General features: G+C 36.8%; 1 protein-coding gene across 12 annotated transcripts in view; it reads right to left on the bottom strand.

Moving 5' to 3' along the window:
• Window positions 1–983: 983 nt before the first annotated feature.
• The window catches only part of CCDC91 (coiled-coil domain containing 91), a 362694-nt gene continuing 344674 nt past the window's right edge, over window positions 984–19003 (bottom strand). For all 12 annotated transcript variants that reach the window (XM_007968045.3, XM_007968054.3, XM_037990234.2 and 9 more), the window contains one exon: window positions 984–2066. In XM_007968045.3, coding sequence (XP_007966236.2) covers window positions 1956–2066 — 111 coding nt within the window. In that variant the 3' untranslated portion in view covers window positions 984–1955. The remainder of the gene's footprint in view (window positions 2067–19003) is intronic.

Here is a 19003-nt window from a genome sequence, read left to right as displayed (position 1 = left end):
TGGAACGTGAGTCAGCATTCAGCAAAGCGGAGTTTAAACCTCTACTCAAGATTCTGAGTGACAGAAAGCTTTTAAATAGGGCACTGTTTGTTCATAGTTTTGGGTATCTGTGATTTACTTGGCTTTGTTAGACAATAGAGGCTTTGGTTCAGTTATATTTTTAACATTCCCTAAAATAAATCAAAGAGTGTTCCCATTTTGGATGTGAATTGGTATGGTAGAGGAAATGGGGAACTAACAAGTGCCAAGTATCCAGGGATTACTTGCTGGGATCTGTGCTTGACTGCCTGGGTTAATATTTTTCTGGTTGCACATAATAGAAACTGGCTCTGGCTAGCTTAAGGGAAAAAAGTAAGTGGTGCTAACATATTGGAAGAATATTCTGGTATCTCACAGAATCTGAGACTCAGGAAAAAAGGGTTGGGGTAACCTCTAACCTCAGAAATAGGGGTCCATGTCTGTCTCCCTATGGTAAGGAAGTTGAAGTGATGTCACCATAAGGTTTTTCATAGGAGCCCCATGTGGGGTCAGGTCTTCACGTGTGGGTCAGTCAGTCAAGGTTAGAGGGGCAGAATGCTATGCTTTAGCCACTTGTTTGTAGGTACCCACACCTGTATTTTGTGATTAATTTCTAGAGAAAGGGAAATTATTATAAATTGGAGGCTATAGCAGCAAGCACTATATGGGGTATTTTACAAGATTAATTTTTTAAATAGCCTATAAAAATCACTCTTTCTACCTCACAAATGAGAAAACTGAGACTCAAATTGGTTAGACAGCTTGTCTAAGGATCTACAATTAAAATTTAGCAGGGCTAGAAGGCCAAGCAGGTCTATAAGGAAGGCTAATCTTGTTCTTAAAATATTTGAGTTGCGTGATAAAACTACCTAGGATAGAAAATTTCAACTTGAGAAAGAAAAATTGTAAAAAAAAAAAATATATATATTTTAAAGAAATTAAAAAAACAAAAAGTAACAACCAAATAAGTTTGGGAGCTCTTTTTATTACACTGAGAAATCTCAAAAAAGTACAAAGCCCAAGAAAGTAGATGCATTTCAGAAAATAAGATAAAACATTTGCATACACACGTATTAATGACATTTTAGTTTTGAATTAAAAATATTCATGATTTTGCATTGATGCATACTGCCTGTGAATTAAATACATTCTGAAATACTGGGAAAAGATTTCATATATCCTGTACTTGAACCTGAATTCCTAAAAATAGGGATTAAGTTCACAATTTGATTTGCAGACTAATGGTTTCATTGATTCAAAGTGCCTTTAAAGAGCAGAAATAGGAAACAGGCATATATCACACACACTCCTTTAAGTGATATATCAGATCAAAGGTGAATTAATATAATAATCTTTAGTGCTTTTAATTGTATTGTTTGTTTTCAGTAGACCAATGAAAATACATAGATCCAACTGCAGAAAAGAGGTTAGGTAATGCCGGAATGATTCTCTATCATATTGGTGTTTTATTTCCAATTATACAGATAAACAGGTGATGTTGAAATCCATGCTATTTCTATCCTCAAGATAAGATAAATGTATGATTACATTCTAGCATCTCATCAAGAGTCATCATGAAACAATAATATATTTACTACTTTTGCAAAATAATATATAATAGACTACCACAGGCTATAAAGTTTACTTAATTAATTTTGATAATGTGGCACTTTACAATGGCTTTTGGGTCGTATCATACTCTGTTGCTGCTACTACTACTACTACTAAAATAAAAGTAAATGTAAAGAAGAAACCAAAAGAAAATAAATTAGATCACTTGATAATTCTAAATATTGTTTTGGTTTATCCTTGAACTGGAAATCAATTCTACATGATTCAGAAAGAAAACAAACACATCTTTATAATTCAGAGCATGTATTTTGAAGGTGTAATATGATGTATCCAATGTCAGTGTGGGTTTGCTTGTTGTGTTCTTTTTATTCAATGTCAACTGGTTCCGTAGCTATTAAAGCACTTAACTGTTTCTGTGCACAGGAGAGGAACAGTTCCAAACTGGACAGGCTTCTTTGGCGGATGACTTGATCGAGCTGTTTGATTTTTTAAAGAGAGAGAGAAAGAGAAAAAAAATACTTAGTTGAAGGATAAAGAATATTATGTCACTGAAGCCCACTAGAAAAAACTTTCTAGATGAGACAATTTAGGAAATCAAATAGTACTTTAAACTGAATGACAGTATAGTCACTCTTTCTGGCCTAAATCATCTAAGATGAGATGATAATCATTATGGTTTTATAACTGATGTTGTTATTCAGTTATTAGAGAAATACCATACATTTGATCAGAATGCTTTCAGAAAACATAAAAAAGTATTAAAATGCCAGTTCTTAATATATATGTGCAACCAAACATCCACAAATATATTACAGATGCAAGTAATAAAATAAATACATAGTACAGAAACACAGCATAATCACATCATGCATAGGGTTTAGTGGAACAAATAAACCCTGTGGAGGAGATAAACAATTTGCTGAAATTAGAGAAAGTTCTGGGGAAAAGTATGCTTCAAAAAACATTTGAGGCCAGGTGTGGAGGCTCACACTTGTAATCCTAGCACTTTGGGAGGCTGAAGTGGGAGGCTCATTTGAAGTCAGGAGTTTCAGACCAGCCTGGCCAACATGGTGAAACCCTGTCTCTACTAAAAATAAAACAATTAGCTGTGCATGGTGGTGCAAACCTGTAATCTCAACTACTTAAGAGGTGGAGGCAAAATAATTTCTTGAACCCAGGAGACAGAGGTTGCAGTGAGCCAAGATTGTGCCCCTGAACTCCAGTCTGGGTGACAGAGTGAGACTCTGTTTAAAAAAAAAAAAAAAAATATATATATATATATATATATATATATTTGATATTGTTGAAACTATTTTTGTTCTTGTCCCTCGGCTAAGGTAGAGGTGTTTTATTAGATGTTTTAATATTTCAATAGCGAACTCGTATAGTAAACGAAACAAGAGGGTTAGTAAGGGAAATCATTTGGATTATATATGATAAAGAATTCTCTGGATGGTAAAGATTATTGAATACAAGAAGAAAAGCTTCAAACATTTGGCCCTAAAAAATTTGCCCATGGGGTAAAAATAACAAAACTAGGAAAACACATTCCCTATAGGTTACAGAACAATGGAGGAATTAAAAGACAAATAAATTCCATTTCATAATATACTTGTCATACTTATGAAAAAGTTGACATTCTTCTCACAAGTCCCTGTATCCCCCACAAAGACAAACCCAAACAATAATTCTCTATTAAATTATACTTCCATAATCTACTATACTCAAAATGGCTGAAAAACTGGATGATTAAAATATTGAAATATTCTAAGAATTAATGAAACAGAATCACTATATTTAGCAAAATGCTCCTGTAAAATAATTGAACTATACTGGATCCCTTCAATTCCATTATTCAGAGATTCTATTATATATACAGAAATAAGATATCTGATTATCATTTCTCCTCACAGTTTTTTTTTCCTTCTTCCTCCACTGGATGATAACTTCAGGTGAATACATGCCTTATGCTTACAAGACTATTAAACAAAAGAGATCTTAGAACGTAAGTCCCAGGTACGCAGAAATCTTATCTGTCTTGCTAACTACTTTATCCCTAGCATCTAGAGTGGGGTCTGGCACATGTTAGACAAGCAATAAATATTTGCTGATATTGAATGAATCAAGACACATAACCCCAATTATCAAGGCAATCTATTGGAAAATGACAGATGTACTTTTAATGCTGAGAACCAAAGCATGCTAACCTAATCTAAAAGATATATGGGAGATAAAAGTCATAGTTTTAAAAGTTTCATTTTAATATATGTAAAACAGATTGAAATCTAAGTATTTTCAGCTTCTAAAATTATTTTGCACTTGGTCTAAATTAAACAGTACAGAAGAATACATCAATACTCAGTTCCAGTCCATTCTCCAGTGATTTCTGTCTACTTTTGGATGTTTTTAAGCATTTAAAGATGGGTTTTAAAAAATATGTGGTCCACATCTTATAATTCTTATAATTATCAAGTTTGAGAGGATCCACACAATCACTTTATTACACTGCCATTACTGGAAGCTTTCCCTATCACATTTAAAAAAATTGCTTAACTGTATTTCATAATTTATTTAGTTACTCTCCCATTGACAGGCAGGCAAGTTTATTCTAACTTTTTGTTGTTTTTCAACCAATAACATTTACAACCTGAGTGCACACCCTTCAAAAGATGTTCAAGGTGTTGAAATCTGTCAGTGTCACATCTGCATATTGTAAATTGTGATACATATTGTCAAATTGCTTTCCAGAGAGTATATTATCAGTTCCAACTGCAGTGTTATGAGAGGATCAGTGTCTCCTGTTTTTGTTTTTTCTTTTAAACAGTTGCATAGTTTTTATTTTATAGTTATAATATATGTAACGGACATTTTAATATTTTAAAGCATTCTATTCACAGACATTAAGATTGTTCACACTATTTGGCTATTATAATTAAGGCTGTAATGAACATCCTTCAACACAGACCTCTGTATACGTGTGCTAGTATAGCCTGAGGAAATTGAGCCAAAGAATATGTAGTTTGCAATGCTACCTCTAATTATAAATCAGCTTTCCATATATACACAAACCTGTCTTTAGGCTCTCCATCCTGTTCCCTTGGACAATTCACCAATCTCTACACAAATGTAATGCATTTTAATTATTACAGCTTTATAATAAACCTTAATATATCATATATTGCCAATATAAAATATTTCAGAAGTATATAAATTAGTGGGCATTTGTAAGAAAACTGAGTTTAAGAAGGAAGTGACCAGACTGCAGATAGTCTCATACCTCTTTTATCATAGGCACAAAATGTAAGCAGAACTCAGCGGTATATTATCTTGAGACATATAAGTAGGCAAAAACCCATTCCTTTTTAAGGCAAGTAAACAATGCAATAAAAACTGAACTGAGGAGAGTTGTATTTGGAGGATGAAGTCTGGCAGGATGAGATACATAATTCCGTTCAGAGGGGGCTTCATGGGTGTTTGTTTTACTATTAAGCTTCATAACTTGTGTACATGTAACATACGTGCTAGCTTTAACAATTCAAAATCTTTCACAAATCTCCCAGAACAATCAGGAGATACATTGAAAACAAATATGACTTAATATCTTAGAATTTTTAGAAGCTAGATAAATGAGAAACTTTTCTTTTGAGGGAATATGGCACAATTTCACATTGTGTAAAAAGCATTCAACCTCTGATGGCTGCTAAGTAACAATAATCTGAATTTGTGCATTCAAAATGAGTATTTCTGTAATGTTTTAAGAGGATATATATATATATGGACAAAAAAAGTTTGATAGATTTGTTTAAACATACCACACACTTCTCTTGCTTGTATTAGATGTCACTATGGAATTACTGACTATACGATGATAGGCATAAAGGTTTTGGTTTTAGGCAGCTGCCAAGGCTCACTTCACATCTTTAACACTCTCTCCCCAGAACGCTCTGAAAGTAAGAATTCTTTAAATAAACAGGAGCACAATACTTTAAGATGCAACAAGGCGATATTGATACTGTATGAGGAAAGAAATAGAGATTGGGCCATCACAAAGCTGAGCTTCCACTTTTGTGGGTCCTTCTTGGGTATGGTACATAGATCATGGCTGTGGGATGGAACACATATAACCTTTCTCTTACAAGGACGTTGAATTCTTCTCTTTGAAACAAATACATCAAACTGATGTTCTTGGCAAATTCCTGAATTTCAACAGTTACTGTTTTATTAGGCATGACCTTATTATCCTTTATTGAGGCAAGAAGAATTTTGGCAAAACATTCAACATTTTTGCTCCTTAAGGCATGGGACTTAGTTCTGTATTTGTGGCTTTCATTTCAAAGTGAATCAAAGATTTGTATTCTGTGACATAGTAGTGAAAATTATGTCCAGAGTAGTGGTGGCGAATTTTTGATATGGGGTTTAAAATCTCTTCATAATAGTGTAGCTTTAACCGATTTGTTTTCTCTTCCATTTTCTGTTGCTTTAATTTCTATTTAGCTCTTATAGATATCTGAAAAAATCTGGAAATTCTTGTTTCTGAAATAGACACCTAGGCTTCAGTTTGCTGGTATAACTGCTGAAAGCCTTTTAGAAACATACTACGTATTAAAATTTTTAATTTTATTAAGCTTACGGGGGGAAATAGGATGTCTTTTTAACAATTTCATGTATTAGATTTACCCTTCCATGAGTGTTTCATGCCATAGCAAAAGTAAAAGAAACATAAAACATCTCTTGACCTTAGCTTTTTATTTGCCAGTCATTAAAATGCAATACGATGGTGAATTCACATTGGTCTAAAGTGCAACATTCAAAGTCATTTACAAACACATCTGGCTTATTTTAATTGGACTGTTTATTAAGAAGACTATTCACATCCAAAAAGATCTGATTCATTGTTTTGAAATATACATATGTGGGGGCGGTTCCAAGATGGCCGAATAGGAACAGCTCCAGTTTACAGCTCCCAGCATGAGTGACACAGAAGATGGGTGATTTCTGCATTTCCAACTGAGGTACCAGGTTCATCTCACTGGGGCTTGTCGGACAGGGGTGCAGGACAGTGGGTGCAGCACACCGAGTGTGAGTCGAAGCAGGGCGAGGCATCGCCTCACTCGGGAAGCGCAAGGGATCAGGGAGCAAAGCTGTGACAGACGACACCTGGAAAATCGGGTCACTCCCACCCTAATACTGCGCTTTTCCAACAGTCTTAGCAAATGACACACCAGGAGATTATATCCCGTGCCTGGCTTGGAGGGTCCCACGCCCACGGCGCCTTGCTCACTGCTAGCACAGGAGTCTGAGATTGAACTGGAAGATGGCAGCAAGGCTGGTGGAGGGGCGCCTGCCATTGCTGAGGCTTGAGTAGGTAAGGAAGCTCAAACTGGGTGGAGCCTACCGCAGCTCAAGGAGGCCTGCCTGCCTCTGTAGACTCCACCTCTGGGGGCAGGGCATAGCCAAACAAAAGGCAGCAGAAACTTCTGCAGACATAAATGTCCCTATCTGACAGCATTGAAGAGAGTAGTGTTCTCCCAGCATGGAGTTGAGGCACCCTCCAGTAGAGGCAGACTGACACCACAAATGGCCAGGTACCCCTCTGAGACGAAACTTCCAGAGGAACAATCAGGCAGCAACATTTGCTGTTAGCAATATTTGCTGCTCTGCAGCCTCCGCTGCTGATACCCAGGCAAACAGCATCTGGAGTGGACCTCAAGCAATCTCCAACAGACCTGCAGCTGAGGGTCTTGACTGTTAGAAGGAAAACTAACAAAGTGAAAGGACATCCACACCAAAACCCCATCTGTACGTCACCATCATCAAAGACCAAAGGTAGATAAAACTACAAAGATGGGGAACAAACAGAGCAGAAAAGCTGAAAATTCTAAAAATCAGAGCGCCTCTCCCCCTCCAAAGGAATGCAGTTCCTCACCAGCAACGGGACAATGCTGGACAGAGAATGACTTTGACAAGTTGAGAGAAGAAGGCTTCAGTCGATCAAACTTCTCAGAGCTAAAGGAGGAACTACGAACCCAGTGCAAAGAAACTAAAAACCTTGAAAAAAGAGTTGACGAATGGCTAACTAGAATAACCAGGGTAGACAAGTCCTTAAATGACCTGATGGAGCTGAAAACCATGGCATGAGAACTATATGACGAATGCACAAGCTTCAATAGCTGATTCAATCAACTGGAAGAAAGGGTATCAGTGACTGAAAATCAAATGAATGAAATGAAAGGAAAAGAGAAGGTTAGAGAAAAAAGAGTAAAAAGAAATAAACAAAGCCTCCAAGAAATATGGGACTATGTGGAAAGACCAAATTTACGTCTGATTGGTGTACCTGAAAGTGACAGGGAGAATGGAACCAAGTTGGAAAACACTCTGCAGGACATCATCCAGGAGAACTTCCCCAACCTAGCAAGGCAGGCCAACATTCAAATTCAGAAAATACAGAGAACACCACAAAGATACTGCTCGAGAAGAGCAACTCCAAGACACATAATTGTCAGATTCACCAAAGTTGAAATGAAGGAAAAAATGTTAAGGGCAGCCAGAGAGAAAGGGCAGGTTACCCACAAAGGGAAGCCCATCAGACTAACAGTGGATCACTCGGCAGAAACTCTACAACCCAGAAGAGAGTAGGGGCCAATGTTCGACAATCTTAAAAGAATTTTCAACCCAAAATTTCATATCCAGAAAAACTTATTTTCATAAGTGAAGGAGAAATAAAATCCTTTACAGACAAGCAAATGCTGAGATTTTGTCACCACCAGGCCTGTTCTACAAGAGACCCTGAAGGAAGAACTAAACATGGAAAGGAACAACTGGTACCAGCCACTACAAAAACATGCCAAAATGTAAAGACCATCGATGCTAGGAAGAAATTGCCTCAACTAATGAGCAAAATAACCAGCTAACATCATAATGACAGGATCAAATTCACACATAACAATATTAACTTTAAATGTAAATGGGCGAAATGTCCCATTAAAAGACACAGACTGGCAAATTGGATAAAGAGTCAAGATCCATCAGTGTGCTGTATTCAGGAGACCCATCTCATGTGGGCTCAAAATAAAGGGATGGAGGAAGATCTACCAAGCAAATGGAAAACAACAAAAAGGCAGGAGTTGCAATCCTGGTCTCTGATAAAACAGACTTTAAACCAACAAAGATCAAAAGAGACAAAGAAGGCCATTACATAATGGTAAAGGGATCAATTCAACAAGAAGAGCTAACCATCCTGAATATATATTCACCCCAAACAGGAGCACCCAGATTCATAAGGCAAGTCCTTAGAGACCCACAAAGAGACTTAGACTCCCACACAATAATAATGGGAGACTTTAACACCCCACTGTCAACATTAGACAGATCAACGAGACAGGAAGTTAACAAGGATATGCAGGAATTGAACTTAGCTCTGCACCAAGTGGACCTAATAGACATCTACAGAACTCTCCACCCCAAATCAACAGAATATACATTTTTCTCAGCACCACATCACACTTACTCAAAAACTGACCACATAGTTTGAAGTAAAGCACTCCTCAGCAAATGTAAAAGAACAGAAATTATAACAAACTGTCTCTCAGATCACAGTGCAATCAAACTAGAACTCAGGATTAAGAAACTCACTCAAAACCGCTCAACTACATGGAAACTGAAGAACCTGCTCCTGAATGACTACTGGGTACATAACGAAAAGAAGGCAGAAATAAAGATGTTCTTTGAAACCAATGAGAACAAAGACATAACATACCAGAATCTCTGGGACACATTTAAAGCAGTGTGTAGAGGGAAATTTATAGCACTAAATGCCCACAGGAGAAAGCAGGAAAGATCTAAAATTGACACACTAACATCACAATTAAAATAACTAGAGAAGCAAGAGCAAACACATTTAAAAGCTAGCAGAAGGCAAGAAATAACTAAGATCAGAGCAGAACTGAAGAAGATAGAGACACAAAAATCCTTTCAAAAAATTCAATGAATCCAGGAGCTGGTTTTTTGAAAAGATCAACAAAATTGATAGGCCACTAGCAAGACTAATAAAGAAGAAAAGAAAGAAGAATCAAATAGACACATTAAAAAATGATAAAGGGGATATCACCACTGACCCCACAGAAATACAAACTACCATCGGAGAATACGATAAACAACTCTATGCAAATAAACTAGAAAACCTAGAAGAAATGGATAAATTCCAGGACACATACACCCTCCCAAGATTAAACCAGGAAGAAGTCGAATTTCTGAATAGACCAATAACAGACTCTGAAACTGAGGCAATAATTGGTAGCTTACCAACAAAAAAAGTCCAGGACCAGATGGATTCACAGCCGAATTCTACCAGAGGTACAAGGAGGAGCTAGTACTATTCCTTCTGAAACTATTCCAATCAATAGAAAAAGAGGGAAATCTCCCTAACTCATTTTATGAGGCCAGCATCATCCTGATACCAAAGCCTGGCAGTGACACAACAAAAAAAGATAATTTTAGACCGATATCCCTGATGAACATCGATGTAAAAATCCTCAACAAAATACTTTCAAACTGAATCCAGCAGCATATCAAAAAGCTTATCCACCATGATCAAGTGGGCTTCACCCCTGGGATGCAAGGCTGGTTCAACATACACAAATCAATAAACCTAATACAGCATATAAACAGAACCAAAGACAAAACCACAGGATTATCTCAATAGATGCAGAAAAGGCCTTTGACAAAATTCAACAGCCCTTCATGCTAAAATCTATCAATAAATTAGGTATTGATGGGACGTATCTCAAAATAATAAGACCTACTTATGACAAACCCACAGCCAATATCATACTGAATGGGCAAAAACTGGAAGCATTCCCTTTGAAAACTGGCACAAGACGGGGATGCTCTCTCTCTCCACTCCTATTCAACAGTGTTGGAAGTTCTGGCCAGGGCAATCAGGCAGGAGAAAGAAATAAAGGGTATTCAATTAGGAAAAGAGGAAGTCAAATTGTCCCTGTTTGCAGATGACATGATTGTGTATCTAGAAAACCCCATCATCCCAGCCCAAAGTCTCCTTAAGCTGATAAGCAACTTCAGCAAAGTCTCAGGATACAAAATCAATGTGCAAAAATCACAAGCATTCTTGTACACCAGTAACAGGCAAATAGAGAGCCAAATCATGAGTGAACTCCCACTCACAATTGCTTCAAAGAGAATAAAAGACCTAGGAATCCAATTTACAAGAGATGTGAAGGACCCCTTCAAGGAGAACTACAAACCACTGCTCAAGGAAATAAAAGAGGACAAAAAAATGGAAGAATATTCTACGCTCATGGATACGAAGAATCAATATCATGAAAATGGCCACATTGCCCAAGGTAATTTACAGGTTCAATGCCATCCCCATCAAGCTACCAATGACTTTCTTCACCAAATTGGAAAAAACTACTTTAAAGTTCATATGGAACCAAAAAAGAGTCCGCATTGCCAAGTCAATCCTAAGCCAAAAGATCAAAGCTGGAGGCATCATGCTAACTGACTTCAAACTATACTACAAGGTTACAGTAACCAAAACAGCATGGTAGTGGTACCAAAACAGAGATATAGACCAATGGAACAGAACAGAGCCCTCAGAAATAACACCACACATCTACAACCATCTGATCTTTGACAAATCTGACAAAAACAAGAAATGGGGAAATGATTCCCTATTTAATACATGGTGCTGGGAAAACTGGCTAGCCATATGTAGAAAGCTGAAATTGGATCCCTGCCTTACACCTTCTACAAAAATTAATTCAAGATGGATTAAAGACTTAAATGTTAGACCTAAAACCATAAAAACCCTAGAAGAAAACCTAGGCAATACTATTCAGAACATAGGCACTGGCAAGGACTTCATCTCTAAAACACCAAAAACAACGGCAACAAAAGTCAAAATTGACAAATGGGATCTAATTAAACTAAAGACCTTCTGCACAGCAAAAGAAACTACCATCAGAGTGAACAGGCAACCTACAGAATGGGAAAAATTTTTTGCAAGCTACTCATCTGACAAAGGGCTAATATCCAGAATCTACAAATAACTCAAACAAATTTACAAGAAAAAAACAACCCCCTAAAAAAGGGGGCAAAGGATATGAACAGACACGTCTCAAAGGAAAACATTTATTCAGCCAACAAACACATGAAAAAATGCTCATCATTACTTGCCATCAGAGAAATGCAAATCAAAACCACAATGAGATACCATCTCACACCAGTTAGAATAGCGATCATTAAAAAGTCAGGAAACAACAGGTGCTGGAGAGGATGTGGAGAAATAGGAACACTCTTACACTGTTGGTGGGACTGTAAACTAGTTCAACCATTGTGGAAGACAGTGTGGTGATTCCTCAAGGATCTAGAACTAGAAATACCGTTTGATCCAGCAATCTCTTTATAGGGTATATACCCAAAGGATCATAAATCATGCTGCTATAAAGACACATGCACACGTATGTTTACTGTAGCACTATTCACGATATCAAAGACTTGGAACCAACCCAAATGTCCATCAATGACAGACTGGATTAAGAAAATATGGCACATATATACCATGGAATACTATGCAACCATAAAAAAGGATGAGTTCATGTCCTTTATAGGGACATGGACAAAGCTGGAAACCATCATTCTCAGCAAACTATCGCAAGGACAAAAATCCAAATATCACATGTTCTCACTCATAGGTGGGAACTGAACAAAGAGAACACTTGGACACAGGAAGGGGAACATCACACACCGGGGCCTGTTGTGGGATGGAGGGAGGCGGGAGCGGGGAGGGATAGCATTAGGAGATATACCTAATGTAAATGACGAGTTAATGGGTGCAGCACACCAACATGGCACATGTATACATATGCAATAAACCTGCGTGTTGTGCACATGTACCCTAGAATTTAAAGTATAATAATAAATATATATATATGTGTGTGTGTATGTGTGTCTGTGCCTGTGTGTCAAATACACGTACTAATGCACTTTCAATGTTTTGAGCTTCTACCAACAAAATATACCAAGAAATGTGAACATGTTACATTTACCTTTATCAATGTTACTTTTCCAACTTACACTCCTACATATTTTAAATTAATGCTTAAAAATCATTTCATTTTTCCAAAAAGCTAGGATGGATATTCAGCAAATCCACTCATGGGTAAAGTGACTAGAGAAGACCACTTAGAGAAGGTGGTAATTAAGAGACTTGAAAAGAGACAAGGGAGCTATCTAAAAACATGGGGAAAGAAATTCTCAAGGTAGCTGAAATCACAAGGAAAAACTCGAAAAGGGGGGTTTCAGACTTGGTTTGATGGAGAACTGGTAAGAAATCCATTAAGACTGGAGCAAAATTAGCGAGGAGACTAGTAGGGGAGGAGATCAGAGAAGTAGCTGGAAGCCAGAGCATAAAGGGCCCTAAAGGTTTGCAGTTTGATGGGAAGACACTGGAGAGTTTTCAGCAGGAGTATGACCATGCTCTGTGTTTGAAAAATATCATACAAGTTATTATGTGGAAAACACACTGTAGTGGGGCAAAAGTGAAAGAGGAAAAGCCATCTAGCAGACATTTAGTCTGGAAAAGATATAAATTTGACCAGACTGTTGTTAGTAGTGATTTAAGAACAGTTCAGGTTTAGGATTTTAAGACAGGACCAACTTGAGTTGCTGATAGATTGGAAGTAGAGATGAAAGGAAAAGAGAAATAAATGGTGATTCTTTGAATAATAGTTCCCTATCCTGAGATATGATAGACTAGAGTTGGAGTGAGTTGGCCAGAGGAAAACTGTTTTGTTTTAGACATGATAAATTTGTCAAAACCTATCAGACATGTTAGAGATATCAGATATAAGGTCTGCAGTTCAGGGGAGATATCAGGCCTTGAAATAAAAACGTGGAAGTCATCTGCATATAGAAGACATTTAAAGCACAGATAAAATATTTAGGGAATGAATGTGGATAAAAGAGAAAAGGTTACAGGACTAAGTCCTGGGACACTCAGGGATGTCCAAGGAAGATAATACAGTCATGGGTTCTTAGTTTCTATTTCTGGTTGGGCCAGTAAAGTCCCTTCCTCATTGCTCTTTTCTGCTTATCACTAGAAACAGAAACTGAAAACCATGGCTTCAAGCTGCTAAAAGCCTAAAGCAAAACAAAATAGAATGAACACAAGAAAATAAGGCGGGTTACACAAGCTTCCTAGCACATGATCTTATAACAGTGGGATATTCGATTCAACAGATAATTATTGTAATGGGTTCAATTTGTGTCCCCCAAAAAGATATGTTCAAGTCCTACCCCCACACTTGTGAATGTGATCTTATTTGGAAATAGGGTTTTTGCTGATGTAATTAAGATGTAAATTGAGATGGGCTCTTACCGGATTAGGGTAGGTCTTAAATCCAATCACTAGTGTCTTGATAAGAAGAGAAACAGAGGCCGGGCGTGGTAGCTCACGCCTGTAATCCCAGCACTTTGGGAGGACGAGACGGGCGGATCACGAGGTCAGGAGATCGAGACCATCCTGGCTAACAGGTGAAACCCCGTCTCTACTAAAAATACAAAAAATTTAGCAGGGCGTAGTGGCGGGCGCCTGCAGTCCCAGCTGCTCGGGAGGCTGAGGCAGGAGAATGGCGTGAACCCGGGAGGCAGAGCTTGCGGTGAGCCGAGATGGCGCCACCGCACTCCAGCTCTGGGCTACAGAGCAAGACTCCCTCTCTCTCTCTCAAAAAAAAAAAAGAGACACAGATACCAAGGAGAGGTCTATGTGAAGATGGAAGCCGAATCACCAGAAGCTAAGACAGAAGCACGAAACAGACTTTTCCTTAGAGCCTTCGAGAGCATGGCTCCGCTGACATCTTGATTTTGGGCTTCTGAGCCCCAGAATTGTGAGAAAATAAATTTATCTTGTTTCAAGCCCCTCAGTTTGTTGTAAATTGCCACAGTAGCCCTAGGAAACAGTTCTTTTCCAGATTGTTAAGGTCCATATTAGAGTACTGTTTCTTACAATGTGTTTCACAAAATGCCATTTCTGTACAGCAAGTGTTCTGCTTATTAAAAATAAAAAAAATACCTTTAAGCTAAGTAAGTTTGGGAAATGGAGGATTAAAAATGTTCACTTTCTATGAACTCAGAATAACTGAAAGAGACTCAACCAATTTCAGGATAACAGTTTTACATAAAACACATGTTAAGAATAATTCAGATTCCAAAATATTCAACATAATCTGGGCAGTGGTTTGAACTAAGGCAATGCTGGGTGCCTCAATTCTGAACTTCAGAAAATTTAGGCCTAACCTCTTCACCAGAACATTCAAAGTCATCATTCACATTCCATGAAGACTTCCAATTCAGAGTTCATGTCTCCTATTCTTTGAGAATATTTCTTGACTAATTTAGAGTATATTCCACATCTATCTATTTAGATAGTTCAAAAATGTCAACATATAAAGAAGCTGTGTAACTTCCCAGCATGCAAAAGATGAATTACAGATGCTCTTTTAGAGCATGAAAAACGGGTATAAAGAGTCTTAAACCCTATTGGCCACAACTAAATAACAATTGCTTTGTTTTGCTTTAAGATGCCTGGTAAGTAAATTCTCTGTTTTGAGTCATCTAAAGTAAGTTCTACATATTTGCATAGTTCTGCCTTTTTATCCCAAACTACCATATAATCCAAATCCACTGGGAAATGGAAATACTCACTTTTTCTCTTCAAGAAATCATCTGGACAGAATCTACTATAACTTTCCATATGTAAAGTTTAATGAATTTGAAAAGAAAGTAATTCTGGTAACAACTGTTTCCGACAGCTTCCAAAGAAAATCTAAAAATTTCAAAAACAACTTAAAAAACAAAAGCCATAGATTTAGAATTTCAGAGAAAAGCAAAGGTGGATAATATTGTATAGTAGTTGCACAGAAATCCTATCTTAGGGCTCTGATCCATAAGGTTATATTTATTAATATATAAAATATTAATAAATATGTTCCACATTATAGAGTTAAATGGTAAATAAATACTTTATCTCAAATATAAGATGAATTGATTCTGGCAAGGCAGGCTAACTTATTTTAATATGACAGGCCACATAAAGTTTTTTAACATAATTTGATTACATGCTCCAAAACAATGAAAAACCTTTACCTATATCTTTTTTTCAAGATCATGATATAATAAAAATATTACAATCTGTTGGATAGTCTTTTCTAAACTAAATGAACATAGAGATCCCAAATATATCATTCAGGTTACTGCTCAAGTAACAAACACAACTTCTGTTGTATTTTTATCAATTCAACTTTTACAGATTTTAGGAATCCTATTGTTTCAATCTAAAGAACAGTATCTGTCAAATACTATGTATCCTTCCTTTTGTTTTGACCTTTAACAATTTAAACCTAATCTTAGCAGAAGAATTAGATGACCTTTAAGTTCTTGTCTTCCTATACTATCTTTAAATTCTCAAATGATCGATATTTCACCTTATGTGTTTCAATCTACAGAAACAAGCAAGAGACTGTCCACAAGTCTTATTCTTGAGTTCTTTGCACACACATATGGAAACTTACTTTATATTACATTACAAATAATCCTTTAATGCTAGATTAAGTCTGACCTTTTCTTGTTTTAAGAATACTCTTAATACTTCTTGATTGGTAGTACTTGCTCCCTGCTATGCACAGGTGACCTCTTTATGTGCTGTATTAGTTATCTGTGGCTGTGTAACAAAGCATCCCAAAAGCTGGGGGCTTAAAATGAAAAGCAACAAATATTTATCATCTCACAGTTTCTACAGGTCAAGAAACTGGGCACTGTTACGGGAGTGCCTCTGGGTCATGTCCTTTACTGAAGTTGTAATCAAGTTGTAGGCTGGAACTCTAGTCATCTCAAAGTTCAACTGGGGAAGGATCTCCTTCCAAACCCACTCAGTAGCTGTTGACAGGCCTCAAAACATCCAGCTCCAATGTAGCCCATGTGAGCCTCTCCAGAAGCCTGCCTAATGAGATGGCAGCTGGTTTCCCCCAAAGTAAGCAATCCAAGAGAATATGAAAGAAAGCAAGAGTGCAACATGACAGTGAGAGAGCACATAAGACAGAAGCCATAATCTTTTTATAGCCCAATCTCACTCAGTCCAGCCCAGAGTCAAGGGCAGGGGATTAATAAGGACAGAGTACCATTGGAGATATCTACAATGTATTATCAAATTTTTATTCTCTTGATAACTATATGAATGAAGCCACTAAGGCTTAGCGAGGTTATGATGTGCCCAAGTAGCAGGGCTAGGAGTGAAATTCAGGTGCATATGACACTCAAATCTATTCTTTAAACCACAATACTACACTGTCTTCTCAGATAAGAACTTCAGTTATGGCTAGAGGCCTTGGCACAATATCTGTTTTGCTGTAAATATGCAGGAGTTTCTTGCACTGCATTACACTAATGCAAAAACCTGTTAAGGTGCCAAAAGCCCTGTAGATGCAGTCATTAAACCATGTAATTATCTTCTCTTAATAAACAGTAGATTCGGAAAAATTTCTTTATAGCAATATACAAATGGTTCCCTGAAAATGCAACAGAAGCATTTAAAAAACCTGGCACATTAAATACATCATATAAAAAATCATTGCCTTAAAGAATATGTAACCTCAGTGGCTATATATGAAAACAACAGACTACTTACTATTTTCTAGGTTCATGATGAAATAAAGGAGAAACACGCATAAAGACAATGTGGAGTACAAATCTCACCTTGTGCTACCTGCTAGGCTGGTACAATCTTTGCCTACTTACTTTCATATTTCCACTACTGATAAAACTGGCTAAGTACACAAGTGAAAGCTGCCTGATTCCCACTAGGAATTCTAATTCTTTGGTATTCAAAATTAAACCAAGGTAACAAAGCACCACTTAATTAAATGAAAGTTACTGTGAACAGACATTTTTCTCTTTTTTTACATAAAAAGAGCTGCTCTTCCTCATCATTCAGGATTTTACAGTGATGGATCACTGAAGTCTTAAACAAACAAACAAACAAACAAACAAATAATACCATCTATCTGGCACATTTAAAAATAGATTTATCCTACTGAGGGAACAAAGCGGGAAAACGCCCTCTTTGTCAGTACTTTTAAAATCACTGCTGCCTCCCACCTAGATCTAAGAAGGTAAGAAAATCCCAACATCCCTACTTCTTGTAAACAAGTAAAGGAGATTTGCTTTCGGTTAAGAAAGCTAAACTTGGATGTTATTGCCTAAAAATGGCAATAGCACCTTCTCAAATAGATGTTGAAAAACCCCACTAAATACCTATCAAAAAGAAGATATGAGAAGTTAGGGATTATGGTAAAACCTGCCAGTTGCCTCTCTAATATGTACTCTTCTTTACCAATAGAGCTCCCATTTAATTTTAGGAACAATACGCATGCATGCAGGCCATTATTCCCAAGACTTCCTCCCAGATGGAAATAGCCAAGAAATGAGTGGCAGTTACTGGGCAAGATCATCAACAGTGCTCCCTAAAAGTGGGACAGACATTTGTTCTTTTCCCCTTCTGTTCCTTGAATTTCTTTTTCTTCCCCCAATCATCACAAATATCTTTGCTGGAGCTCCGGCAGTCATTTTTGTAGCCTTAATGATGTAAGTCAGTGCTAACAATAGAAAAAGTACAAAGACAGAATGATTCTGAATCCTTTTATGACTTTGTTTAGCTTCTGTACTAGCTCTCAACTGTTTACTTCTGAACTTGCTTATGCTGTTGTTATTTCTAGTTTATGGTACAAGGAGGCAAATATAAATCCTAAATGATAAAGGTACCAACTTTACACTGTGTATATCTGTTACAACAAAAACAAAAATTTAGTTTTTAGATGATCAACTTGAAAAGTTGAGAACAAGCTCAAAATAGTAAGTGAATGACACTAAAATTTATGAAAAAGTTGGAAATTTTAATGTGAAGACTGGAAAACAACCAATGGAAAAGAATTTCCTATAATACCTTAAGAGTCTATGAAGAGTAAAGAAAATTGTAATGATCAAGCTATGCTTATCACCTGAACATATATGTATGAAAGAAAATTTGTTTAACTTGCATGGGCAAGTGCCTCCTCTTTTTTTTTTTTCTCTGCTATGTAGAGCATTTGCAGTTATAGCTAGAATAGTGAAAAAGAAAAAAAACAGCACCTAAAAATGTTAAAAATATATTATGGGGATGGATTTTAAACTACAGCAATGAAATTTTGCCAAAACAACAAATTTAACTCTGGTTGTGACAAAAATGTAAGGTTCCTAATCAACTTAAAATTATAAATATCACGGATAAAATACAATAGTAGTTTTTCCCCAGAACAAGCTGGTTCTGCAAAACAATTTTGATAGGCAGGATCTTATGGCATAT

Source organism: Chlorocebus sabaeus, chromosome 11 (genome assembly GCF_047675955.1).
Source record: "Chlorocebus sabaeus isolate Y175 chromosome 11, mChlSab1.0.hap1, whole genome shotgun sequence".
In the NCBI taxonomy this organism is placed as follows: Eukaryota; Metazoa; Chordata; class Mammalia; order Primates; family Cercopithecidae; genus Chlorocebus; species Chlorocebus sabaeus.
The sequence above is the reverse complement of the archived record's forward strand: the minus strand, read 5'-3'. Positions and strand labels throughout refer to the sequence as shown.